Below are 12,629 nucleotides of genomic sequence, written 5' to 3'. Positions count from 1 at the left end.
TCCAACTTGAATATATAATGGAAGGAGGAAGCCTGAATTCACAAGGTTAATGCTGTATGGAATGAAACTATAGTTGAATCTGGATGTTCTGCTACAGATACCACGAAGCCTCCTCCCAGAAGGTAACAAGGAAAACAGATGATAAAGAGGATGAGTAGTGTCCCAGATAATCTTACGGACCCTGTTCAAACACCGCTTCTGTGCTATGTCCTGGATGGGAGAGAGGGAATTGCCAATGATCTTTTTGGCCATCCTCACCACTCTCTGCACCGCCTTCCTGTCTGAAGCAGTGATGCTTCCAAACCAGACTGTGATGCTGTATGACAGGATGCTCTCGATCGTCCCCCTGTAGAAAGTGGTCAGGACAGATGAGCTTTTCTCATATGATGCGGGAAGTGCAGGCACTGCTGTGCCCGCATATATTTGATATATTTGATTTTATGCATAGAGCTATGAAAAAACAGTTTTTACAGTATGTACTTTTTATTTTCTTTCTCAGGACTTCGGTAATATATTCTATTGACCATATGAATATGCTCTGTCTTTTAGTACTTGCACGCATTTCAGATAGTTCCTGATTCACCTAGGATGATGAAACCTTATACAGATAGCCCTCAATTTATGACAATTGGAACCCAAATTTTTGTTGTTAAGCATGGCAAGTTATTTATTTAGAAAATGTATATAGCCACTTACTCACAGTAATTCTAGGCAACTTACAAACAATGAAACACAGTATAGGGGGGGAAAAAAACAACCCCTCCTGTCACCCACCCCGTCAACAACACACAGTCAAATAAGCCATTTGATGGGCTCCATCCCACCCTGGGTTTTCCAGGCCTGTTGGTAAAATCAAGTCTTCAGGGCATTATAAAAGAGTGACAAAGAGGGGGGCACTCTAATTTTTAATGTTTCAAAGAGAGGGAGCCACCACAGAGAAGGCTCTTCTTCTAGGTCCTGCCAAATGTGCCTCTTTAGGGGACGGGACCCGCAACATTCCTTGCCTCCCTGCTCTAGTGGATCAGGTGGATGTGACTGGCGAGAGAGCTGTCTCTCAGATAATCTTCATCCCAAGGCATGAAGGGCTTTCTTTAAAAGTGACAAACAGCACTTGAATTGCACCTGGAAGCAAATCGACAACCAGTACAGTTCACGCAGGGGAGGTGACACGTGTGCACACCCAGAGTTGTTAAGTGAGTCATGCCTGATTTTACAACCTTATTTACCACGGTTGCTAAGCACATTGGTGCAGTTGTTAAGTGAACCCTACTATTGTTAAGCGAATTTGGCTTCCACCATTGACTTTGCTTGTTGGAAGTTTGCTGGGAAAGTTGCAAATGTCAATCACATGATCCCAGAATGTTGCAGCTGCCTTAAATACATGCCAATTGCCAATATGAACTTTTACTATATTAAACTAATAGCTAAATATGACTGTAGGGATGTTGTGACAATTGTAAATGTGATGACCGGTTTATAAGCCACTTTTTTGCAGTGCTTTTGTAACTTTGAACAGTTGCGAAATAAATGGCTGTAAGCCAAGGAGTGCCTGTAAAGATATAACTTTGTTTTTGTGATACTGGATAATGGATAGTGAGTTGCTGTCATACTTGCTGTCAGCTCCCCTTGTTTCCCTTGAAGAATTTGAAAATGGCCATGTTTTAATTATATGATTTAAGGTTCATTTGCAAGTGCAAAGGCCCAATTAGGGTCATACCACAGATATCATTTGATGACAAGCCATACTTTACTGCAGAAGAATTGTCAGCAAATTTTAATTGGCAGTTAGTGTGAGATTCATCTACCATAACTGATATAACAATTTATTCAATTTATATGGCCATTCATCTCAAAGAAGAGATGAAGCTAGCAACAATTAATGTTTTTAAAAAATCAGCAAAACAAATTGACCCCTAAATCAACAGACAATTCCCAGCCAAGAAAAAACAACGATCAATACAAATATAATTCAAATATTTCAATAAAACTAACTCTCAGGATCAAGCATAGAAATGTAGCCATGTATTCCGGATCTTCAAAAAGCCAGCAGGTTTGGAACCAGTCTGATCTCAGGGGGTGTGAAGGTGCAGTATTGACTTCCCTTTCATTCTTTTCAGAATTAAAGGTTAATCTAAACTACCTCACTGATAACATAGTTTTGACACATCACTTTCATCATCTGTGTCCATGTTTACATTTTCTGACTGACATTTTCAGTGAAAGCTTTGTAGAGTAGCACTTTATTCACTATATATACAGAAAAATACTTTCTGTCTAATTGTTAACTTATTTTACTGTACCATTCAATTCAGTCTATCAAAATGACCAGTGCTTATTGTTTTGTACCATGGAAATTTATTTATTATGAGTCAGGCTTTCAGTCCTAATTTTAAAATACTTTATTTCCAATATTATTTATCAAGCAGTTTTATATAATATTTTTTTATCCCATTTATATCCCGCCCTTCTTCGAAGACTCAGGGCGGCTTACAATCTAAAGCACAAATCAATGTGCTTAGCAATTTTCCAATATCTAATTACTAAAGATGTTATTATGATATAGGAAAATTAACTGTAAACATGTTTAAATAGAGAATGAAAATTTAATTACATTTCTATTTGTATTTATACTTGTATTTAAAATAGATGTTGAAATGTGAAAAAGATTGATTTCTTTATTGTTTCTATTTTAAAATAAAACTTTGAAATTCTTTTTTTTTTTAACAAATAATACAGTTTCCAATCATCAGCTTATCTTTTTGTTCTAACAGTATTTAGATTAGCAGTAGTAAGAACAGCATATTTTCATTTTTCCGGGCTACTTTTATTTCATAAATTAGACTGGTATTACATTACAATTTTCATACGTATGTAGATGTTTATAGCACAGATTCTCAGAATGATCAGATGAAGTAAATAAAACTATAAAATACAAAGATGCTTATTTTCTTTGGCATCTACATAAAAAAACCCTGTACTTATGGATGTTGTTTCCAATTGTGCCAGTGGTTTGTACGCAATTTCAGTAATTTGATCATAGCTGATGAAAAGCTGACAAGATTTCCACAGTGCCCCATTAGATGAAAGCAGCATGAAACCACAGGTTAATCTGCAAACAGATTTTCATGCTTATTACTCTAATGATTCTATCACATTTGATGTAGCAGGCTGCAAGGCGTCTCTCAGCAGCAACAGTGTGCTCCATTTTGATCTCTCTACTCATTAAATGATGTAGTAATTTGACTGACCTCTGACCAAGTGCATAGCTATTCATAATTGCATGTCATTCTGATGGGGAAATTACTTGAGGGAAACCAAAGTATTCATCCTGCTTTCCTAGTCAAAAAACTAACAAAAGAAATATTGCATTAATTTTCAAATGATGATATTACATTTAGTGCCTAGGCCCCATATATCAAAATCTGAAAACTGCTCAGTTACTATATGCGCTTAATCTTAATGGTATCTGTGGATGTCAAGGGCATGGAGGAAATTAAATCGGAAAGTGCAGATAGACCTAAGAAGACATTATCTCTTTATGATTGCAGTTTTGATAGGTATTTCAGTGAATTTCATTTTCGCAGAATGGTAGAAGATGAGTTAGCCACCAGATTTTCTCATTTTTCTTTTCCATGATTTATGTGAGTTGAGTATAAAACTTTTTATGGGAGTGCAGTTACTGAAGATGAGAGGTAAATTAATGCACTGGGTTTCCATCTCGGTTTCATGCACAATTGTCAGAGCTGTACATACGTAATGGATCCCCATCATTATTCAGGGTTGTTTACATTCAAAATATGTAATGAAATCTGTTCAGAATAATGAGGGAAATAAAAGTTTAGAAAATTGTAAAGGTCACGAAGTTTGAGAAATGATGCAATGCTCCCAAAATAACATTTAGGCAATATAAATTACAATATTATGCACCAACCCTGCCTTATAGAGACATAAAGATGAAGTGCTTTCAACTAGTGAAATACTGTTAGCGCTCTCTGAAGTATGAGAATGTGTAAAATGTTGCTGATTTCATATTCTGTTTTTGTGTGTATGTGTGTCTGTATGGAAGTTTATGATATTGATGGAGGTTTTGAGAACTGTCTCAAATGCAAACATCATACACAGAGACATGCACACATTTTTATTCTTTAATTAACTCAAATGAAAATATAGCAATCACCAAATAAATCTATTAGCAGTTCTTGAATAGCTCTCTCGTGCTTTCATGACAGTCTGTGTCATTTGCATCATTTGCATCAACACAACTATCACACAAATAATATACTGTAAATGAATGAATATTACATAATTTATACTACTAGCCTCAGTTTAAATCATTTCTATGAACTTACTATGCAAATGTCAGGCAATTCCACAATATCATGATAGACTTCATTATAAATGAAATTAATGAGTATGCTCATTTGAAACAAATCTAGAATGAAAACCGAGATTAAGAATCCTTAAATTCTAGAGTGAAATGTTGCTAGCATGAAGATTTTATCAGAATTTGTTGATACAGCTTTCTCCACCAGCAGGATAAGAAATATCCTTAAATAGCTCTCAAAAGATTTTTAAAATCTGAACACTGTACGAATTGGGCCGGGTTGAATCTAACATTCTAAACTTCATAAACTGTGTATAAGTCAACAAATAGTATTGGCTGCAGATGGTTCTTTGTTTAGTGTTTTTCCTCTTATCTGGTGTTGCTTTTTTTAGCAGAGATATTAACTTACTTTAACCAAAGCTCATTGTTTTGTAAGAACGAAACTGTTAAACCATTTCATACATGAATGTAAATTGCATGCATTTTATTTAATGATTTTTATAGTCCTCAACTTATGACCGTAACGAAGCTTACCCATTATAGTCATAAGTCATTGCAGTTGTTAAGAGAGGTACTGATGGGATCGCCTCGCTATCCAAACCTTCCCAGGTGTGATCACTAAACCATTGTGTGAGTTGTTAAACATGTGCAGAACCGGCTCAGATTTCTTTCTCCAGCCCAACTTGCAAGCTCCCCCCCATCACCACCATGTGCTAGAAAGTTAGAAAGACTTTCTAGCCAAGGCAAGGAGGGGAAGCAGCATGCTGCACCTGAGAAAAAAAGCTGAGCTGTGGCACAGTGGTTGGTTACCCTGCCCTCCCAGGATTAAAAAGAAAGATTTTCTAGCCCTACAAGGACACAGGAACCAGTGCCCTGTGCTGAAAAAGGAAGCCGTTGCAATTTTCCCTGTCATCTTGCCTGTTGAGTTTGTGAGGAAACTGGCAGGGAAGATTACAAATAGTGATCACAGGATCATGGTGGGCTTGACAACCCATTGTAAGTGCGAACAAATTGCCAAGAGATTGTATTGCCAAAATCATGTAAGCATGAGGGCACTGCAATGGCCATAAGTTCAAGCACCACTTGTAAGTTTCTTCAGAGCTACCATAATTTTGAATGGATGCTGAATGAATGATTGTAATCCAGGTAACTGAAATTTACATGACTTGAGTCGGGGAGAAGAATGCATGCTGAAATCTATATAAGCTTATAAGATCAATTTCATGGTAATCCCTATGACACTGCATGGAAGTGAAATTGGACTTTGGATAAGCAGGATAAGAAGAGAATGTATGCATCTGAACTTTAGTGTTGTAGAAGAATCCTGAGAATGCTGTAGTTTATGCTGAGAAAAAAACCAAAACAAATCAAATTAAACTGAGCAAATCAACTCTTGACTTATCACCTGAAGTGCAAATGGCCAGGCTCAAATAAGCATACCTCAGCCATATTATGAAAATTTAACTTAAATGGGATAGTTTTCCCACATGATTGGAAAAAAGGAACAAGAGAGAAGACCAGCGATAAGGTGGATGGAATCACTTACTGCAGCAATGAGTGCACCGTTGGGAGACCTGAAACACCAGATAAGGGATGGTTCGTCATAGGGAATATTTGTATGGGTGCTAGAACTGGCAATTATTTAATGGTAAGATCAATCATATGGGCTTCATAGCTTATCTTCACTGAATTGCACTGCTATATTTCAGGTTATGTAAAAATAAGAACATTGTACCATATTATGACTGAACAAAGAATTGGGAGCCACAAAATTAAATATGTTAGAGTTAGGGATACGAAGTTAAGAAAATAAAAGAGCTAGAAAAGCTGAAAGAAGAATACTGTAGGGTGTCAAACTGCCGGTCCTCAGTCAACCGGAAGCTACGTCCACCCCATTGCCAGCAATGACAAAACTGTCCCAATATGTTGTGTGACGTCATGAGTTTGACATGTCTGCTGTAGGGCATGTACAGTGTTCTTTTGGATCGAAGATTATATAGATAGTCCTTTGTTTAATTACCTTAATTTGAACCAGTTACTTCACCACTAAGCAAAGCAGTTACTAAGTGGGAAATCATATAATCACGGCTCTGCTTCCATCAATTCAGTTTCACCCTTAATGGCTTTTATTTGCCTCCTAACTACTTCCCACCATTGGAATGCTCAAGTGCCTGCTTACTGCCTTGCACATATTAAAAGCAATGTGATTTTGGTGCAGCCTGAGGCTGGGAGGAGAATTTAAAGAAAGTTCTATAAGGGCTAGAATTCTCACACACACATGAACTTTTTTTCCATTCTTAAATAAATTAGCTATTTTAGATACATTAGTATTTCAGGAAATATTTGTTGAAAGTTTTGTCCATAATCTAAAAATAGCTAGGCAAAAGCCTCTTATGGAGAATTTGTTGAATGCTTGCTTGCTTGCTTATTGATTGATTGATTGATGGCTGCCCATCTTACCATAGGGTAACTCAGGGCAGCTTGAATGAACGAATCTTTATTTTCAAAGTACATGTCTACAGTGAGATTGGCTGAGTCTCCCTTCGTCCCCGTCCCCCCCCACAACTCACAGTGACAACAAACCCACCATCTTGTTACACCATGTGAGCTAATTGCACAACACACCGGCCTCACAAGTCAATCATACATAGAGTTACATATACATAAAACATAAAAAGTTGAAATCAGACTTTAAAACCAAGGACACATGGGGAAGGCAGGGGTGGAGTGGGGGAGGTGGGATCTGTTATTACTCAATCAACCACCTCCATTGTTCTGGGGTCTCAAGAGCCACATCTTAAGGTCCTTACAAAAAGATAGGAAGGATGGATCCAACCTCATGTCGGGGCAAGATGTTCCAGAGGGCAGGAGCCACAGCGGAGAAGGCACTCCTCCTGGACCCCACCAGCTGGAGTAATTGGGCTGATAGGACTTGCAGTATACCTTTTCTACCAGCACAAGTAGTACGGCGGGGGGGGGGTTGAGATGGTCCCTCAAGTAACCTGGAGCCATGCCATCTCAGTCCCCTCCCAGGGCAAATACAGGTAACTCTTGACTTACAATCAAAATTGAGATAAAAAATTCTGTTGCTAAGCAAGACACTTAAGTGCATTTTGCTCCATTTTATGACCTTCCTTGCCACTGTTGCTAAGTGAATCAGTACAGTTGTTAAGTTAGTAACTTGGTTGTAAAATGAATCTGGCTTCCCCATTGACTTTGCTTGTCAGAAGGACTTTAAAAAATGATCACATGACCTTGGGACTCTGTACCTGTCATAAGTATGAGCCAGTCACCAAGTGTCCAAATTTTGATCAGGTTACCTTGGGGATGCTGCAGTGGTTGTAGGTGTGAAAAACAGTCATAAGTCACTTTTTTCCAGTGTTGTTGTAACTACGAACAACAACTAACAAAAGTTGTAAGTCGAGCACTACCTGTACTTACTTCAGGGATTTTTATGGGAAGGTGTAAAATATGCAGGATCGAAAGAGACCAGATTGATTGCTATAAGTGCAGCTGGCATATAGACTCAACTGCTACACTTATCAAGGGTTACCAGTGGGAGAGATTAAGCGATTAAGCAGATAAAATACTGTACTTGTGTGTTCCCAAAAAATATAATCATATCTTGACTTATTTTTTATCAGTTTTATAGTAAGTTAAATGGTAGAGACATTGCAATCTTTGGATTATTTTTTCTAAATACTTTTCTTTGATAGTTAATACCTGGAAAATTGATTACATATTATTAATTGTAATATAAATGAGTAGTCACAGTGTAATGCAAAACATTTGTTTTTTACAGACTTTATAATAAACAAAAAACTATAGTTACACCAAACTATATTAAAAATAATATAATAGTAACAATAATAATTTAAATCACAAATGATTTTAGAGCAACTATTTGGATTTTAGTTTAGATGTCATGTTACTTTCGTATTTCAGATATGAAAGCTTTTGAATGATTTGAAATGGATTATATACTTATTATTGGATTATATAAGGAAAACTGCTTCATTTTATTAAACTCTAATTTACCCAATTTAGTTTTTCATTTATTTGCATATCTTACATGCCAAAGATAAGTTAAAATGTCACCTCATATTAAATTAATTCCTTACCCTTTACTTTTCTATGCAAACAAGTAAAGCGCCATCCATAGGATCCACAAAACCATGCCTCTTCCAATCCATAGAAAAACCTCTCTCCACAGAACCAGTCCCTGGTGCCCAAAAGGTTGGCAGCCACTACTTTATCTTAACCTCATGTTGATTATAAGTAGAAGTAGTCCTTTGTTAATGACTACCTTGTTTAGCAGCAGAACTTAGAACTATCCTGAAAAAGTAGGTTTATGAGTGATCCTTGAATTTATAGCTGTTGCAGCATTCTCAGGATCAAGTGACCATGATTTTGGCATTTTACAACAGGAACACAATGATCACCATTTGTAATCTTATAGCCATCTTCCAACAAGGAAAATCAATGGGGGAGCCAACAGTAATTTCCAAATAATTTCCAAATCATGGTCACAGGACATTTGACTTAATGACCAAGTGTCATTTAATGACTAGAGCAGAACTGAGCCTGTAAGTCAGGCATGGTCAAGTGATGTTACACTTAACAACTGTATCACTTAGCAATGGAATTGCCAGTTCCAATTGCTTTCATTATTTGAGAACTCCCTGAATTTCTACATATCCAGTTTTGTGTACACTTTTTTGAACAAATGCAATTTTAAATTCGTCCTCTTTTGAATAAATGCAGTAGTCTTTAACTTTACAACTTTACAAACTAAGGAGCAACTGAGAAAAGCTTAATTTTCGTATTAATTTTCATACCTTAACTTTAAAGAAGTAGTTATAATTTTTATCAACAGGATGGTATTTTTATGTATATACATGAAATAGCTTTTCAAGAAAATTTCCAGCCTGCCATAACTATGTCTATGTACTGATTAAAAAAAAACAAATAAGACTAGTAGCTCTTTATGAATGAGGAAAAAATGGTGTAGCTTCTGACTATCCCACTGAGACTTTCTCTTCATGTCTATCTTATTAATAAAGTGCATAATCAGGAGAGCTTACATCCTCATCAAAACTGTGTCCTGGAAGCTAATGTTTATAAATAATTTCTATATATATTGAGTTTGTATACATGAAATGATTAGAGATGTACATTTTATTCTGAATTTTGAAGAAAATAATCTTACAGGTTTCTAGCAAAGTGTTCTTGATGCTCCAAAAGAACAAAACTCATAATATTTTTACTGTATTTTGTTTTTAGTATTTCACTATAGCAAACAAAAAGGGGCTTAATATTTGGTTCCCTTTTTCAGTCTTAGAATAAGTAGGATGATAGTACATGCTGAATGCTATTATTCAATTCATAGAAAGGATATGATTTAAATACAATTTCATACTGAAATCTACTTCCTTCCTTAAGAAGAGGAGTAAGGTTAGTTTCTGCATAGATGACCAATATTACCTATTTAACAATATCTTTATTATTAAGATACCTAATTTTTATAGACTCCAATAAAAGCTGATTGAACAAAGTAACAGTTGGAAGGGTCCTTGGAGATCTTTTAGTCCTACCTCCTGTTCAAGCATAACATTTGAGACAAATGGTTATCCAATCTCTTCATTACATTTAACAAATAAGTCCATTGAGCGCACCAGAAAAGGATAAATTTGTTTTGAACATTTTTAAAATTATACATTTTTAAAATTTATATTTTCTTTTCTTTCTTGGTTATAATGTTATACACTTATAAAAAAACATGTTATAGATATTTATCCCAGTTTCATGGATACAGTATTACGTAAGCATTGTATTTTTTTGGACCTGAACCAGTTTTATAAACTAATATGCATGCTTTTATTAGAGCACTGTAGAAAAGTAATTTCTATTATTTTTATCAGTCACAATATAAGATAAATTCCTTTTTTGTATTTAAATTTTTATATGCAAAACATGTTCATGATGATGTTCTCTGTATATTTTATGTTTTAGGATATTTTTTTAAAATTCAAATTCTGAAAACAAAAACAAATTGTCAGAAAATCGGATCCCAGAATCTGAATAAAGCAGAACATCATATATCCCTATTAATCCATAATAAATATGAGAACTGTGTGTTGACATCAATCCACCCAGATTTCAACATTTAATTATTGCACAAATACATTATTTATCATCTGTATTGTTTTCTTTTCTTTTGCCCAGTCTGCTGCTGAACAAGCCAAAGCTAGACTACAATTGGTCCTTGAAGCTGCTGGTAAGTAAGGCAATGAAAATATTAATAAAAAAAATAAAGTAAGATAGGTTAATGTTTACTTCAACAGCCACATTACTTATGTTTGTTATTGTTATATAGTTAATAAGACAGCCCTGGTATATTATATGATTAATTACTGCCTTTCAGTATTGAGACAGATGTAAGAATTCATTTGAAAAATTATCCTAAAATTAGTACAAGGGAAAACTCTTTGTCAAATCCATAATATATTATTTGCTTTATTTACCTAACCTAAGTTTTGTTTGCTTCATCCAGTGTCAAGACTTTTTTGTTTTAATTTTAATTCATTTTTAACTTGAACCTCAGGATGAAATGATAGTTTTAAGATATCCTGTTTTTCAGAATATTATAGATTCCATGAGTTTTATCCATTTGGATCAAATACATAGTTTCTAAAGATTATTTCAGATTGTTTCAATACTGTAATATTTATTTATACTTTTATTTATGAAGTATATTTGTATATTCATGTAGAGTGATACTATATTTTCATTAATGGTAAAAATTGAACTTGTGTCTGTAATATATATATATATATATTTATATATATATATATATATATATATATATATATATATATATATATATATATATATATATATATATATATATATATATATATATATACAATTAGCATTTTGGAAAGGTGAACATTACTGATGTAAATAGTAATATGAATAGTAATACATTTTTAAAAATCAGTGTTTAAGAATATATTTTAAGCATATTTTAAAATAAGTATATAAACAATATTATGTCTAGTGTTTCTTTATTTTGAATTCAAAAGGACTTTTAAAATATTACATTTATGTAGCAATTATGTATTTCACTGAACTTTTGCCTTCAAAAAGTCTTTTATATAAATTATATTACATGATGTTTTTGTATAGATTACCTCATTCTTAACATTTTTAATGTTCTTCACAGTTTTCATTTTATTTACAGATTATATACTTCTTTATAGAGCTAGAGAAATAACTAACCAAATAATTTGTTTAAAGGGAGCAATTTTATATCCTTAAGAACTTCCTCTTTATCACTAATCATGACATATTTGAGTGACTTTATTTACTTATTCTTTCAATAGAATAAATAAGTATTGCATTATTTTAATATAGTTTAACAATATCACAGCAATGTGCTCTCTTTGAGCAGATGTTAAGCAGGCAGTTCCTGAATGTTAATTCTGAGAGGGTGGTATGTTTAAGCCTATCTAAAGTATGTTGCATGTGGGCTTTCCAGGCTTAGTTACAATGCTGTCTCTCTTGGGAGAATTTTAAAGCTAAACCTCTTTCTTTTTGTCACTCTATATGGACTCTCTCAAGTCAGTATAAAGCAGATCATCCCTAGGCTAAACCTCTTCAGCTTTTGTTATTGGGCTCTGTAGGCCTGTAATTAGGCCTCCTGGTAGGCCTTGCAGCCCAGTTAATGGTCATATGGAGTTTCTGTGAGGCAGACTGGCTTTGTATAAATCCTTTGCTGGAATATATTTATGGGTCACTTCATACCAGGACCGTGTTTTGTCCTTGTGCCCTATATGCTGACAAGGAACTGGTTCCCTTGACCATGGACAGCTCAGTTTGCTGCTCATAGTCTACTCAGCTAATCCCCAGTGTAAACAGAGGATTTAGCGTGGCTTCTGTCACTTACAGTTGCCAAATCACTTGGGTGTCTGTGATTTCTTTTCCAGCATTAATTATTGAATGATGGAGAACAGTAAAAGGTTTCATGGTTGTTTGTACATTAAATATATTCTTCTTGTCTCAAATACTGACAAGACAGTATTCACAATATTAAATACTTCATCCCAGTAGAAATGCTGCTAGTTTAAAACATATTTGAATAATCCATATTTTAAATGCATTTTAAAAATGTATACTTTACAAACATATTATATATGAATGTTTCCAAATAATTAGTTTCTGCTAATCATATAAAAATATTGTCCAAATTTTTTTATGCTGCAAAGATTCTTTTCTACTTATAAGAACAATTGCAGAAATTGAT

General features: G+C 34.4%; 1 protein-coding gene across 7 annotated transcripts in view; it reads left to right on the top strand.

The window, feature by feature from the left end:
* Positions 1–12,629, top strand: part of RSRC1 (arginine and serine rich coiled-coil 1) — a 145,272-nt gene that overhangs the window by 72,224 nt on the left and 60,419 nt on the right. For all 7 annotated transcript variants that reach the window (XM_083363694.1, XM_083363695.1, XM_083363696.1 and 4 more), the window contains one exon: positions 10,550–10,601. In XM_083363694.1, coding sequence (XP_083219820.1) covers positions 10,550–10,601 — 52 coding nt within the window. The remainder of the gene's footprint in view (positions 1–10,549; positions 10,602–12,629) is intronic.

Source organism: Vipera ursinii (genome assembly GCF_947247035.1).
Source record: "Vipera ursinii genome assembly, chromosome: 5".
Classification (NCBI taxonomy): domain Eukaryota; kingdom Metazoa; phylum Chordata; class Lepidosauria; order Squamata; family Viperidae; genus Vipera; species Vipera ursinii.
The sequence above is the reverse complement of the archived record's forward strand: the minus strand, read 5'-3'. Positions and strand labels throughout refer to the sequence as shown.